The sequence below is a fragment of the Macaca nemestrina genome, chromosome 7, assembly GCF_043159975.1.
Source record: "Macaca nemestrina isolate mMacNem1 chromosome 7, mMacNem.hap1, whole genome shotgun sequence".
Classification (NCBI taxonomy): Eukaryota; Metazoa; Chordata; class Mammalia; order Primates; family Cercopithecidae; genus Macaca; species Macaca nemestrina.
Window position 1 is genome coordinate 34,383,187 of NC_092131.1, and position 15,895 is coordinate 34,399,081.

The window sequence follows — 15,895 nt, forward strand, 5'->3', positions numbered from 1 at the left end:
GTTACGTGGTGGTTCCCTTTAAAATTATTCATGATGGTCAGGTGCAGTGGTGCATGCCTGTAATCCCAGCACTTTGGGAGAGGCCAAGGTGGGAAGATTGCCTGAGCCCAGGAGTTTAAGACCAGCAGGGGCCACACAGGGAGACACCATCTCTTTTTTTTTTTTTTTTTTTTGAGACTGAGTTTCGCCCTTTCGCCCAGGCTGGAGTGTGGTGGCATGATCTCGGCTCACCACAACCTCCGCCTTCCGGTTTCAAGTCATTCGCCCACCACAGCGTCCCAAGTAGCTGGGATTACAGGCGCGTGCCACCACACCTAGATAATTTTTATTTTATTTTATTTTATTTTATTTTATTTTATTTTATTGAGACGGAGTATCGCTCTGCAGCCCAGGCTAGAGTGCAGTGACACGATCTCGGCTCACTGCAAACTCCACCTCCCAGGTTCACGCCATTCTCTTGTCTCAGTCTCCCGAGTAGCTGGGACTACAGGAGTCCGCCACCACACCCCGCTAATTTTTTGTATTTTTAGTAGAGACGGGGTTTCATCATATTGGTCAGGCTGGTCTCCAACTCTTGACCTCAGGCGATCTGCCCGCCTTGGCCTCCCAAAGCGCCGGGATTACAGGCATAAGCCACCGCACCCGACCTCTATTTTAAAATAAATAAATGAATCATTGTGGAGCATGTGAGTTTAATGACCTTTTCTGTGTATTTTACAAAGTTCACAGTGTGCATGGGTTGAAAATGAAAAGAAAGATGCCTGTCAAATAACTAATAAAGACTAACTAGGCTGGGCCCGGTTGCTCATGCCTGTAATCCAAGCAGTTTGGTAGGCCAAGATGGGCGGATTGCTTGAGACCAGGAGTTTGAGACCAGCCTGGGCAACATGGTGAAACCCTGTCTCTGCAAAAATACAAAAATGAGCTGGGCATGGTGGCATGTGTCTGCAGTCCCAGCTACTCAGGGGGCTGAGGTGGGAAGATCACTTGAGCCTTAGAGATAGAGACTGTAGTGAGCCGAGATCATGTCACTGCTACTGCACTCTAGCCTAGGTGACAGAGTTAGATCCTGTCTCAAAAAAAAAAAAAAAAAAAAGAAGAAATGTCAAGAGGCTGATAGGTAATCTGAACCCCTGTGGTGCTTTTTAAAATTTTTCATGTTATTAAAACATTTTTTTGCCAGGTACAGTGGATCACGCCTATAATTCCGGCACTTTGGGAGGCCAAGCCGGGTGGATCACCTGAGGTCAGGAGTTCAAGACCAGCCTGACCAACACGGCAAAACCCCATCTCTACTAAAAATACAAAATTTAGCTGGGCATGGTGGTGGGTGCCTGTAATCCCAGCTACTTGGGAGGCTGAGGCAGGAGAATCACTAGAACCCAGGAGGTGGAGGTCGCAGTGAGCCAAGATTAAGCCATTGTAGTGTAGCCTGGGCAACACAGTGAGACTCTGTCTCAAAAAAAATTGTTTTTATAAGATGGTGTCCCACTATGTTACCCAGGCTGGTCTTGAACTCCTAGGCTCAAGCAATCCTATTGCCTCAGCCTCCCATGTAGCTGGGATTACAGGCATGTGCTTCTACACCCACTGGCTCATCTGTGGTGCTTCTGAATCTAATATTCACCAGCCTAAATTTCTAAGAATGGGCAATAGGGTCCCTAAGGTCTCAAAAGGGCGTCAGCAGACTCAAGTTTGGGATCCAGCATCTACTAAAACAGGTTTTAACTATTGCACTTTTCTAAGAGAGTCACATATAATTGCAAGAGAAAAGATAAAAAAGTATGAACTGAAATTTTGTGTTGTGCCCTGGCATCTTGGGGTGGGACTTGGCCAGGCCAGCTATGGGCACTGTCCCAGACTGCATCATCTCTAAGAGTTCTCAGAGCCTCGGGTCGTGTGTACTCTAAATGGGGCTCCGTGCCCTGCACTGGCATTCTTGTGGAAGTTTGGACAGACGTGGCACCAGCTGCATTGGTGGGTTGCAGAGTACCACAGGAGGTAGCTTCATCTCAGGATATCAGCTCTCTACTGTAGATCTGGTTATATTCTACTGCTACAAAACCATGAATTCCTTCAGAAAAAAGGTGCCTGAAGCTGGCAGCGGTGGCTCACACCTGTAATTTCAGCACTTTGGGAGGCTGAGGCAGGAGGATTGTTTGAGCTCAGTAATTCAAGACTAGCCTGGGTAACACTGGGAGACCCCATCTGTACAAAAAATTAAAAATTAGCCAGGCATGATAGTGTATGCCTGTGGTCTCAGCTGCTAGGGAGGCTGAGGTGGGAGGATAGCTTAAACCTACAAGGTTGAGGCTGCAGTGAGCCGTGACTGTGCCACCGCACTCCAGCCTGGGCAACAGAGTGAGACCCTGCCTCCAAAAAAAAAAAAAAAACAGAAAGGAAAGAATAATAAATTAAGGCTTTTTTTCTTTTAATTACAACTAAGGTTTAAGAAAAATCAAGTTTATTGTAGAACTATTTATATCAAGTAATATAAATATTGTCTTTCTTTTTTTTTTTTTTTTTTTGAGACAGTATCTTGCTGTCACCCAGGCTGGAGCGCAGTAGCACGATCTTGGCTCACTGCAACCTCTGCCACCCAGGCTCAAGCAGTTCTCCCACCTCAGCCTCCCAAGTAGCTGGGACTATAGGCATGCGCCACCGTATCTGGCTATTTGTTTGTAGAGACTGGGTTTTGCCATGTTGCCCAGGCTTGTGTTGAACTCCTGAGTTCAAGCAATCCACTGGTCTTGGCCTCCCAAAGTGCTGGCGTTACAAGTGTGAGCCACCACACCAAGCCTAAATTGTTATTTAATTTCACATTTATCATTGTAAAAATCACTTATGTAATTCCTCTAACTAATGTTTTATCAGCTTTTGAAACACTTAAATCCTAAAGGTCCATATGTATAAACAGGAACGTAAAATTTATTTGCACTAGGAGAATCCTTATTAATCCAAGAAGATATCAAAGAAAAAAGTATTTGTTTTGAAAATTTTTAGTAGTTTTATATCTAACTAGTAATCAGTTTACAGGCAAGATGTTAACTTCCATTCTTAAAGGAGAAACTCAAATCTGATATACTTTTTATATTATGTGCTTTTCTTCCACAGTAGGTAATCATTTAATTAATTAACTAATTAATTAATTTTTGAGGCAGAGTCTTCCTTTGTTGCCCAGGCTGGAGGACAAGAGCGCAATGTCGGCTCACTGCAACCTCTGTCTCCCGGCTTCAAGCAATTCTCCTGCCTCAGACTCCCGAGTAGCTGGGACTACAGGTGCACGCCACCACGCCTGGCTCATTTTTTGTATTTTTAGTAGAGATGGGGTTTCGCCCCGTTGGCCAGGCTGGTCTCAAACTCCTGACCTCAAGTGATCCGCCCACCTTGGCCTCCCAAAGTGCTAGGATTACAGGTGTGAGCCACCACGCCTGGCTCATTTATACTCATTCAGTAAATAACTATTGAACTCCATTTATGTACCAGACACTGTTAATAGATGTTACTCACTTTTCCTTTCAGAACTAAAGCCTTATCAGTTGTGTGTTCAGATAGGAAGAAGAGACTTTTTCCACTTCTTCTGTTTTCTACAGTTACTCCCTTCCCAAACTGATCAAGTGTACAGTTTATAAAAATCTTCAAAACTCATTCTTACTGGTAACTTCATTTTAATAATGAGGGGGAGAAACTTTAAGTAGTTATTAAAAAGAAAAGAATGAATACACATACACACACTAAATGTGGCAGATGTTTCCAGGAGAGATTAGCAACAGAGAGGCCACATGATCAATAAAATTTACACTTTTGCTGGGATTGTCCCCTCTTGGCCACCCAAGTGTTTGTGGAAGAAAGTCTGGAGTTGTTTCCAAGCATCCACCTGAGCCATGGCATGAGCCCTGGGCTCCCCTCCGAAGATAATAGCACTGCCCACCAAGGCATGCAGGGAAGCCCGGCACAGCGGGAAGTAAGGAGGCTCAATATAGTGTCCCGCCCCTGCGTAACAGATGATCTGGGGCTTTCTCCTCCCATGGGCCTGCAAGCGTTTACAGGCCTCATTAGCATAGAACTCACTCTTCCAGTTGTGGTCATCCTGACCTACCAGGAACAGGAAGGTGCTCTCTGCCCTTTCCACAGGAATGAAGCTCTTCTGGTCAGGTCCTTCCAAAGGGCTGTTCAGGACATCCACAATGTCTGCATAGCCATCTTTGGTCACCTTGATGCGATTTCTGTTGACGCCCACCGGGGGCAGGGTCTCACCCTTGTAGTGTAAGGTTCCCCCAACATTGGCCACAGAGCCATTGATGATGACAGCAGCCGTGATGCCCTTCAGGAAAGAGGCCATGGAAAGGCAGAGCTCACCCCCTTTGGAAACTCCAAGCAGCCCAACTCCTGGACCTTTTACCTGAGAAAGGGACAAGGAAAAAGAAGAATGACTCCACAAACAGTGGAATACGGTGAGTTGTGCCCACCCTGGAAGTTACTTGAACCTGAGTCTGAATCTGGGTTCTACCATTTACCCAGATTTGCAGCTTTGGGAATTTACCCCCACTCTATCTCTTCCTTTCCATAATTTCTCCATCACCACTCTTGGTGATAACCATGTGGAAGATCTATCAACCACTCCGGTTTCTCAGTTCCTTAATCTCGTATCTCCCATGATCTTTTTCTCTCTCCCACCTGAGCCACCCATTCCCACTGTCATAACTAAACTGAGTCATCATCAACAAGTACATCATCTCATGGCCGGGTGTGGTGGCTCACGCCTGTAATCCCAACACTTTGGGAGGCTGAGGCGGGTGGATCACTTGAGGTCAGGAGTTTGAGACCAGCCTGGCCAACATGGTGAAACCCCATCTCTACTACAAATACAAAAATTAGCCAGGCAGTAGTGGCATGCACCTGTAGTCCCAGCTACTCGGGAGCCTGCGGCAGGAGAATCGATTGAACCCGGGAGGTGCAGGTTGCAGTAAGCCTAGATCATGCCATTGCACTCCAGCCTAGGTGACACAGCAAGACTCCATCTCAAAAAAAAAAGAAAAGAAAGAAAAAACATACTGGAATTTAAAATTGTGTAATACCAACTATGAGTATATTCACTAGCAGAAAATATAGTAACATAGAATTGCATAGAAACTGTCTTTAAGAGGCCAAGTGTGGTGGCTCACATCTGTAATTCCAGCACTCTGGGAGGCCGAGGTGGGCAGATCACTTGAGGTCAGGAGTTTGAGACCAGCCTGGCCAACACGGCAAAATCCCATCTCTACTAAAAAAAAAAAAATACAAAAATTAGGCCAGGCATAGGGGCTCATGCCTGTAATCCAGCACTTTGGGAGGCCAAGGCGGGTGGATCATTTGAAGTCAGGAGTTCAAGACCAGCCTGACCAACATTGTGAAACCCCACTTCTACTAACAACACAAAAATTAGCTGGGCATGGTGGCAGGTGCCTGTAATCCCAGCTACTCGGGAAGCTGAGGCACAAGAATCACTTGAACTTGGGATGTGGAGGCTGCAGTAAGCCAAGATCACAACACTGGACTCCAGTCTGGCAACAGAGTGAGACTCCATCTCAAAAAAAAAAAAAGAAAGAAACTGTAGGAAGTGACTTAAGGCCGGGCGCGGTGGCTCAAGTCTGTAATCCCAGCACTTTGGGAGGCCGAGACGGGCGGCTCACAAGGTCGGGAGATCGAGACCATCCTGGCTAACACGGTGAAACCCTGTCTCTACTAAAAAACATACAAAAATCTAGCCAGGTGAGGTGGCGGGCGCCTGTAGTCCCAGCTACTCGGGAGGCTGAGGCAGGAGAATGGCGTGAACCTGGGAGGCGGAGCTTGCAGTGAGCTGGGATCCAGCCACTGCACTCCAGCCTGGGCGACAGAGCGAGACTCCGTCTCAAAAAAAAAAAAAAAGAAGAAGTGACTTAAAAAGGTAGTGTGTGTTGGGGTAGGGAATGGCTGCCATGAATGGGCCAACTTCTGTGAACACGCAGACCATTCAAGAAGAGACCTGATACATCATAGCCCGTAAATCTGAGAGAAGAACTAACCTCAGGATGACTGAGCAAGTAGTTCACGGCTTCTTCAAAGTACTCCAGATGGAGGATGTCCATGGTCTTGGGGAGGTCTTCATAGTTATAATAAGCCAGAGCCAGCACAGCAAAACCCTTCCCAGCCAGCAGACTAGCCCGATACTCCAGCAGGCCACCTCCAGTTCCGAACATGTCCACAATCCCAGGAAAGGGCCCAGGTTCTTGGGAAGAAACAAAACAAAACGCAAAGCTAAGCTATTCCTGAAACAGCTGGATGGTTTCTTATCAAGTTAAATACACACTTACCATACATGTGACCCAGCAATCCCACTCCTAGGTTATATTCCCACGAGAAATGAAAACCTGTGTTCGTCCAGAAACTTCTGGCAAGTGTTGATAGTGACTTTACTCATTATAGCCAAAGACTGGAAACAACCCATATGTCCTTTGACTGGTGAATGAATCCATTTAATGGTGCGCCACCAAGAAACAGCAAGAAAGACTGCTACGTACAAGACACAAATGCCTCTCCAGTGCACTCAACAGAATGCACTTATTCAACGGAGACAGACTCAAAACGGTCCCCATTCCAAATGACTCCACCCACTGAATATTTTTACCATTTACATTAAAGGTTTGTATTTCACACAAGAAAAATAAAGAATAATATGGCCAGGCCCGGTGGCTCACGCCTGTAATCCCAGCACTTTGGGAGGCTAAGGCGGGCGGATCACGAGGTCAGGAGATTGAGGCCATCCTGGCTAACACGGTGAAACCCCATCTCTACTAAAAATACAAAAAAACTAGCCAGGCGTGGTGGCAGGCACCTGTAGTCCAAGCTACTCGGGAGGCTGATACAGGAGAATGGCATGAACACAGGAGGCAGAGCTTGCAGTGAGCTGAGATTGCGCCACTGCACTCCAGCCTGGGCGACAGAGTGAGGCTCTGTCTCAAAAAAAAAAAAAAAAAAAAAAAAAGAATAATAACGCAGGCTGGGTGCAGTGGCTCACTCCTGTAATCCCAGCCCTTTGGGAGGCTGAGACAGGTGGATCACCTGAGATCAGGAATTCAAGACCAGCCTGGCCATGATGGTGAAACCCCGTCTCTACTAGAAATACAAAAATAGCCAGGTGTGGTGGCGGGCACCTGTAATCCCAGCTACTTGGGAGGAGAATCGCTCAAACCCGGGAGGCGGAGGTTGCAGTGAGCCAAGATTGCGCCACTGCACTCCAGCCTGGGGGAAAGAGCGAGATGCTGTCTCAAGAGAAAAAAAAAAAAAGAATGTAAACACCTTATGGGCAACACTTTAAGAAATAGTTCAGTGCTGATACCCTCAAACTATCAAAGTCCCACAGACCCCGTGCCCTTTCCTTACTTTCCAGTATCCTGGACTTTCTGTGTATCACTCTCTTGGTTTTCTTTATAGTATTACCACTTAGATATGTACCTTAAACAATATTTTATTTTGCCTATTTTTTGAATTGTATCTAAATGGAATGATACTAAATGTGTTCTTCTAGGGTTTGACTGTTTCACTTAACAGTGGTTTGGAGATTCATCCATGTTCTTTTTTTCCTTTTATTTTGTATATCTTGATAGATGTTGATTCTTGTAGCTGTAGTTCCATCACTTTGACTGCTGGAAATATACCTCAGTTTATTAATCTGTTCTATTGTTGATGGACATTTGGGCTGCTTCCAGTTGGCTTTGCTTTTTTTTTAAATTAACCCAGACTGCTCACTGCAATGGCTTTCCTCTTATAAGGAATATGCCTCCTGGTGCACATGTACCAGTAGAATAAGATACTTAACTGTGTAAGTTAAGACACATTGTTTCCCAGAGTAGATGAACATGTTCACTCCTTCTAGCAGCGTGGAGTTTCCTTTCCTCCACACACTGGTCAGCAATTGGTAATGCTGGCTTCTAAAAGTCTGCCACCTCTGAGGGTGTGAAATGTACTCTGTTGTTTTATTTTGCATTTCTTTGATTATTAATAAGGATAAGCATCATTTCATTTTTACATTGGCTGATTGCTCTTTATGTAATAAAAGTATCCAGTAACCTCAAATTTCCATTGGACAGCAAGAGGCCTTCCTATTGTAAATGCTAATTTACATAAACCTGAACATACTGTGGGAGTTGAAAGAAAAGTTGCAAAAATGAGAAACTTTTAAAAGAGCATTTGTGGGCCCCATGTCCCTAGGATCCCGAGAAACCCCAGTGCCCCAGCAGCCATGAGCACAGCCCAGGCGTGTGCTGATGGACAGGGACCGCGTGCTGGCAGCTTCCAGACGGCCTCCTGCGGGGCTTCAGCCGCCCCTCCTCAGGGAGCTGCCTGTGACACTGCAGCAGCGCCGCAGCTTCCTGGTCTGGAAGCAGTACCGCACCCTGCTGCCCGACCTGGTGGATAAAGAGGCCCATGGGTGTGAAGCCCTAGGCTTTTCCCTAGACGCGGAGCCCAATCACGGAGGGCCTTGCGAGAGATGAAGCACATGCATAACACAGAGGTCTACATACTGCACCAGCCCCTGCCCAAGTATGACCACTGTGTGCGTGAGAAGCACTGCTGGGTAGAGCAGCACCTGGAGCCCCAGCTTGTGGAGCAAATCATCCTGACAACGGACAAGACCGTGGTCTTTGGGGACTTGCTCACTGATGACAACCATACCATTCGAGGCCAAGAGGAGAGGCCACAATCAGTACCTGGTCCTACCCTGCACAAGGTGGCGGCTGCCCTCCTGGAGTGACAACAGGAGGGAGATCATAGACAGGCAGCGGGGAGCTAGGCAGCAGGAACGAACAGGCCCTGCAGGGGGCAGCATCTGCAGCTGGAGCAAGGGCGGGCAGGCAGGCACCGTAACCTCCGTGCCCTCACAGGCCCAGCCACCTGGCACCTCCTGGCTGCCATGGAAATACAGTGAGAAAACCAGTCGAAATTCTTTTTATTAAAAAAATGGCTTCCTGGTCAATACATAAGAACATTAAAAAATTGAAACAACTTGAAAATTTTTGTTGTTGTTGTTGTTGTTTTACTTTGTTTTGTTTTGTTTTTTAGATGGAGTTTCACTCTTTCTTGTCCCCCAGCCTGGAGAGCAGTGGCCTGATCTCAGCTCACTGCAACCTCTGCCTCCCGGGTTCCAGCGATTCTCCTGCCTCAGCCTCCTGAGTAGCTGGGACTACAGGCGTGCACCACCCCGCCTGGCTAATTTTTGTATTTTTAGTAGAGAGTGGGTTTCACCATGTTGGCCAGGCTGGTCTAGAACTCTTGATCCGCCTGCCTCGGCCTCCCAAAGTGCTAGGATTACAGGCGTTAGCCACTGCGCCCGGCCTGTTTTTTGTTTGATTTTAATATTATAAGTGTCTTTTCCCTTGCCTTACAATGTCTTTTCTTTTTTTCTTTCTTTTTTTTTTCTTGAGACGGAGTCTAGCTCTGTCGCCCAGCCTGGAGTGCAGTGGCGTGATCTTGGCTCACTGCAAACTCCGCCTCCCGCGTTCAAGCCATTCTCCTGCCTCAGCCTCCCAAGTAGCTGGGACTACAGGCTCCCGCTACAACACCGGCTAATTTTTTGTATTTTTAGTAGAGACGGGGTTTCACCGTGGTAGCCAGGATGGCCTCGATCTTCTGACGTCGTGATCCGCCCGCCTTGGCCTCCCAAAGTGCTGGGATTACAGGCCTGAGTCACCGCTCCCGGCCCTTACAATGTCTTTTAACTGAACACTAGGTTGAGGGACCTCTCAGTTTTGGAGTGGCAGGGGCACGTCCCCAGCCAGCTTTCCGTTCCATTCCTGTCTCCTCACACTAACCTTCGGAATCTTGGAAGCTAGCTACATCCTTTGTGTGAAAAGCGCAGGCACGAAAAAATAAAAAATAAAAAAGTAAGTGTAACTCCCCTCAGAGGGCCGAGCGCGGTGGCTCACCCTGTAATCCCAGCTCTTAGGGAGGCAGAGGTGGGAGGATAGCTTGAGACCAGGAGTTCGAGACCCGCTTGGGCAATATAGCCCGGGGATGGGGGGGGCGGGGAGAGACACACACATACACACACACACACACATACACGCGAAAAGCGTGGCGGGAGGGACGAGGGGAGACACACACACACACACGAAGTGAAAAGCGCAGGTACAGGGTTGAGCAGACGGGAACAAGTATCAGAGGTGACTCACCTGGAGGCAGGAAAAGAGTCCCGCGCACCCGGCCCGCGCGCACCGGCTGGCGCCGCACCCCCGGAGGGAGGAAGTCACGCTCGTGCCGCACCCGGCACAGCAGCCGCCCGGGCTCGGGGTCGTGGCCCTCCAGCACCTCCAGCTCCACCGCCAAGGGCGTTCGCACGTCGCGCTTGACCAGCCGCAGCAAGGGTTTCTCGGGCTCCAAGGCCCAGAGCAGCCCCATGGGCTCAAGCCCCGCGAAGCTGCCGCCCAGCGCGGGCTCGCGCTCCAGGTCCAGCTCGCCGCGGGCGTCGGCGCGGTAGCGCGCGTGGGCCTGGAAAAGCGCGCCCTTCTCGTCTCGCAGGGACGCGCGCAGCGTGACCGGCTGCTCCGGGGCTAGGCCGCGCACGGCGATTCGCACCGGCTCGTCCCAGCAGCAGCGGCCGGCGGGCTCCAGGATCAGCGTCGCTGCCATCGGAGCAGGACCCTAAATGACCCGGTCAACTTGCCTCATCTGTGGAGACCCCAGCAACTGCGCCCAACTCTTCCTCCAGGACTGCAGTAGCAGGCTAAGCGCCCCCTAGGGCAGAACTGTCTGTTAATGTGAGCTGGGAAGGCCAGAGTCCAACGGATCGGCCAGAGTCCTGCCGATCAGCCATACCAAATACAGACACACTTGAACTTGCTTAAAGTCTCCTGTGTTGAAACCTCCACTTTATGTTGGAAAGCAGCTTCCTAGTTTTGCGTTTCAGAAGCTTGCTGTCTCGCGGAATGAGCTGGACCAGGGCTAGTTGGTCCCAGCTACTCGGGTGGCTGAGGCAGGAGAATGGGGTGATCCCGGGGGGCGGAGCTTGCAGTGGGCAGAGATTACACCACTGCCCTACAGCCTGGGCGACAGAGTGACAGTCCGTCTCAAAAAAAAAAAAAAAAAAAAAAAAAAAAGAACCAGGCAGCTAGCAGCCTCCAGGCGCCAAACTCCTGATGGCGAAGAGGAATGCAGGACTGAAGTTGGTTTTGATCACTTTGTTGAAGAATTCACACTCATTACTAATCATAGGGCTTTTCTGTCAAAATCTGCACCATGGTGTTTTCCTTGTGTGTTCTCTGTATATGCCTATCCTCCACATCAATCCCACACCGAAGGGTGTTGACTTCTTACTAGCTGTGTGACCTCTGAGCTTCATTCCCTACAGGTGTAAAAATAGTCAAATAAGGTAATAGTTATTAATTTCTCGAACTCCTGACTTTGTGATCTGCCCGCCTCGGTCTCCCAAAGTGCTGGGATTTACAGGCGTGAGCCACTGCGCCCGGCAAATAGTTGTTATTTTCTTACACTGGTTTCTCATTTTTGTTCCAGTCAGGCAAGTGTTAACTCTTTTTTTTTTTTTTTAAGAGACAGTGTCTCACTATGTTGCCAGCCTGGAGTACAGCGGCGGTTTACCATCACTGCACACTTACAAGCCTCAAACTCCGTGGGCTCAAGCCATCTTCCTGCCTCAGCCTCTCAAACACCTCAAGGGACTACCGGCGCTCCCCATGCATCGGGCTTTTTTCTACTTTTTCATAAGCTATTGATTCCAACCAGAGGTGGGTTTTGTTTGTTTTGTTTTGTTTTGTTTTCCATCAAGCTTAAGCTTTAGACCCCTCCCAAGCCCTCATACCTGATTTTATGATTTCCTATCTTTGTAATTAGAGAAACCTACAAATGCATAAGCTTCAAACCCACAAAACCTGTGTTTGCCTCTGCTCCTAATAAGGCTGTCCTGGAGGTAAGCCTTTTTATCTCGTTCCAAATGCTCTCATGTCCCATGTCATTATCATACAATTAATTCCCTGTTAGTTCTAATTACCTTCGTATAGGTTCTGTGGCATACATCAAGTATATTCTGTGCATAGAAGTCTCAGGAACTAAAGAAGGTAAATATAATAGTAGCTAATTGTTAATACTTACAAGAACCCTATTAGTAAATTAAGAGAATTTAACTGATTTTCTGAAGATTGTACAGCTAGAAAGTGGAAGTTGGGCGAGGTGGCTCACGCCTGTAATCCCAGTTTACTTGGAGGCTGAGGTGGCAGGGTTGCTTAAGGCCAGGAGTTTGAGACCAACCTGGATAAGACCCTGTCTCTAAGAAGAAAAAAGGGCCTGGTGTGGTGACTCACGCCTGTAATCCCAGCACTTTGGGAGGCCGAGGCGGGCGGATCACGAAGTCAGGAGATCAACACCATCCTAGCTAACACGGTGAAACTCCGTCTCTACTAAAACAAAACAAAACAAACGAACAAACAAAAATACAAAAAATTAGCCGGGTGTGGTGGCAGGAGCCTGTAGTTCCAGCTACTTGGGAAGCTAAGGCAGGAGAATGGTGTGAACCCAGGAGATGGAGCTTGCAGGAAGCTGAGATGGCCCCACTGCACTCCAGCCTGGGTGACAGAGTGAGACTCCATCTCAAAAAAAAAAAAAAAAAAAAGAAAAGAAAAGAAAAAGGGAGAGGACTCATACCTTTGAAATCTGATTTTCAAGCCTGGACTCTGAACAACTATGCTTTAACTGTCTCTCACAGGTTGGAAAAGAAACTCATATATTGGTGGATGTATAAACTGGTATGACCTTTTCATGGCAATCTATGCAAAAATATTTAAAAGATCCATTCTCTCTGACTCACAGTTCCACATCTAGGGATTTCTTTTTTTTTTTTTTTTTCCCCAATAGAAACCGTGCTACTTTATTAAAATACTGAGTTTTATTCCACATGTATATTTTTGTCTCGTCACCATTTCCATGTCTGACCACCACTACTACTATGTCCTATCATAACATTCCATACATACTTAAAACCTAGCAAAGGGTGGAGTTCCATCTTTAAAAACTAAACAGGCATTTTGGACAACACATTCTTGGCAATGGAATCTGGACAACATTTATCAAATATGGTAGGGAAAGTTCTCAGTCTGCATTATAAAAAGGACAGCCAGATATCAACTGTTACAGAAATGAAATAAGATGGAAAATTTTTAACAAATTGTTTTAACTATTTTCTTAAAGAGACTTCCTCCACTGCCAGAGATCTTGAATAGCCTCTTGGTCAGTCATCTGGAAGCAATTCTTCACATAATTGATGAACTTGACTTCCACTTTGGGAAGAGAACCACCTTTTTCTATACTTGCTTGCATCTTTGCTTTAATGTCTTCTACAGAACTAGGTCCTTTTGGTGTTTTAGGAGTTTTTTCCTGTTTTTTGAAGGATTCTTGTCGTTTTGATCTTGGTGCTGATGATGGTTTTGAGTCTTTTCCATTATGATTTGACTTTTGTGCATTTTTGGCTGGAATATCTCATATGGATTTCTTCACTGGTGCTTTTTCTTCAGCTTCCTTATCAAAATCATCATATCATCTTCATCATCATTATCTTCATCATCATCATCATCTTCAGCAGCAGCAAGTTTTACTTTTTCTGTGGAAACTTGCTACCACCTCCAGGGTCAAACTGCTTTCCAGATATACTTAAGAGTTTCACATTCTCCTTCTCTTCATCTTCTGACTCTGCATCTTCCTCCACAGCTACTAAATGCTGTCCACTAATATGCACTGGCCCTGAACCACACTTCAACCTTAAGACCACTGGTGGTGTTATTTCAAAGCCCCCAAGGGAAACCATTGGCTGTACAGACATTTTCAAAGTTGCCAGTGTTACTTTAAGTGGACTGCCTTCGTAATTCATTGCCTCTGTTTCAACAATGGGCAATTCATCCTTTGCACCAGCCCCTAAACTGACCGTTCTTAAAGATAACTGGTACTCATTTTCATCATTATCCACCTTAAAGTGATCATCTTTGTCAGCCTTTAGTTCATAACTGACAAGATAGTTCTGGGTCCTCAGGGGCTCACGTCCATGTCCATCAAATGTTCCATCAGGTGGCGGCACGCACTTAGGTGGGAGAGAAGGTGGACGGAGATAAACGAATGCTGCTCCAGAGAACAGCCGCGCAGGATGGAATCATACCCTAGGAATTTCTTTTAAGTAAAGCTTCACGAATGTGTGTAAATATTTGGCTACATGGATGGTTATCATATCATTTTAATAGAGAAAAAATTAGAAACAAGTTGGCAATATGAATTTGGTTTAACCAGTTTAATTGTGATGTCATAAATGAAAGCAGTGTAGCCATTTAAAGTTATATAGCAGAAGAATATATGATGAGCATTTTTCCATGAAACTGATGAAAAAAGCAGGTTAGAGAACAGTATAAATATACTTTTTACCAAGATATTAACATATTTTTTAAAAAGACTAGTCAAACACTACCCCAGTAGCTGGGTGCAGTGGTGCATGCCTGAAGTTCCAGCTGTTAGGAGGGAGGCCTAGGCAGGAGATTGCTTGAGCCCAGGAGGAGTTCAATACCAGCTTGGGCAACAGAGCAATACCTCATTTCTAAAAAAAAAAAAAAAAAAAAAAAGCAGAAAAGAAAGATAAGACATGAAAATTAAAAAACACACACATCTAACTACTTCAAACTGTTATTCCTTGAGCCTTGTGGTTTTATGCATAGTATTTGTTTATTTGTTTGTTTTTTAAGACAGGTGTCTCACTGTGTTATCCGGGTTGGAATGCAGTGGTGCGATCATAGCTCACTACAGCCTTAACCTCCCAGGTCCTCCCACCTCAGCCTCCCGAGTACCTGGGACCACAGGCATGCACCACCACACCTGGCTAATTTTTTAGATTATTTGTACAGATGAGGTCTCCCTATGTTGCCTGGTCTCGAACTCCTGGGCTTAAGCAATCCTCCCACCTTGGCCTCCCTGAGTGTTGGAATTATACACATAAGCCACTACACTCAGCTGTGTTTCTTTTTTTAATTCTTTTTTTTTTCAAGGCAGAGTCTTGCTCTGTCGCCCAGGCTGGAGTGCAGTGGTATGAGCTCAGCTCACTGCAACCTGTGGCCCTCAGGTTCCAGCAATACTCCTGCCTCAGCCTCTTGAGTAGCTGGGATTATAGTCACGTGCCACCACAGCCAGCTGATTTTTGTATTTTTAGTAAAGATGGGGTTTCACCATGTTGGCCAGGCTGGTCTTGAACTCCTGACCTTGTGATCTGCCCGCTTCGGCCTCCCAAAGTGCTGGAACTACAGGCATGAGCCACCGTGTCTGGCCTTAACTCTTATTTTTTTAGAGACTAGGTCTTGCTCTGTCACCCAGGCTGGAGTGCAATGGCACCATGATAGTTCATTGCAGCCTTGCACTCCTGGGTTCAAAGGATCCTCCCACCTCCTCTTCCCAAACAAGTGACCCTCCCACCTCATCCTCCCGAAGTGCTGGAATTACAGGCATGCATGGCCTCATTTTAACTTTTTTTTTTTTTTTTTTTCCCAGAGACAGGGTCTTGCTACGTTGCCCAGACTGGTCTCGAACTCTGGCCTCGAGTGATCCTTCTGCCTTGGCCTCCCAGAGTGCTAGTATTACAGGCAGGAGCCGCTGGAACAAGCCCATTTTAACCATTTTTAAGTGTACAAGTCAGTGACATTAAGTACATTACATTGTTGTACAACTATCACCATTATCCATTTCCAGAACTTTTGGAGTCTCACTCTGTCCCCTAGGCTGGAGTGCAGTGGCACTCTGCAACCTCCGCCTCCCGGGTTCAAATGATTATCCTGCCTCAGCCTCCCGAGTAGCTGGGAATAGAGGCGCCCACCACCACACCCAGCTAATTTTTGTATTTTTA

The 15,895-nt window shown here is 46.7% G+C and overlaps 1 protein-coding gene and 1 pseudogene across 2 annotated transcripts in view; both read right to left on the minus strand.

Moving 5' to 3' along the window:
• Positions 1-11,001, minus strand: part of LOC105494325 (acyl-coenzyme A thioesterase 1) — a 41,405-nt gene extending 30,404 nt beyond the window's left edge. For both annotated transcript variants that reach the window (XM_071099895.1, XM_071099894.1), the window contains exons 1-3: positions 10,191-11,001; positions 6,045-6,247; positions 4,100-4,402 (exon numbers count right to left, since the gene is read on the minus strand). In XM_071099895.1, the coding sequence (XP_070955996.1) occupies positions 4,100-4,402; positions 6,045-6,247; positions 10,191-10,647 (963 nt within the window). In that variant the 5' untranslated portion in view covers positions 10,648-11,001. The remainder of the gene's footprint in view (positions 1-4,099; positions 4,403-6,044; positions 6,248-10,190) is intronic.
• A 1,890-nt stretch (positions 11,002-12,891) lies between these two features.
• LOC105494286 (nucleophosmin pseudogene) lies at positions 12,892-14,567 on the minus strand (annotated as a pseudogene).
• Positions 14,568-15,895: the final 1,328 nt, after the last annotated feature.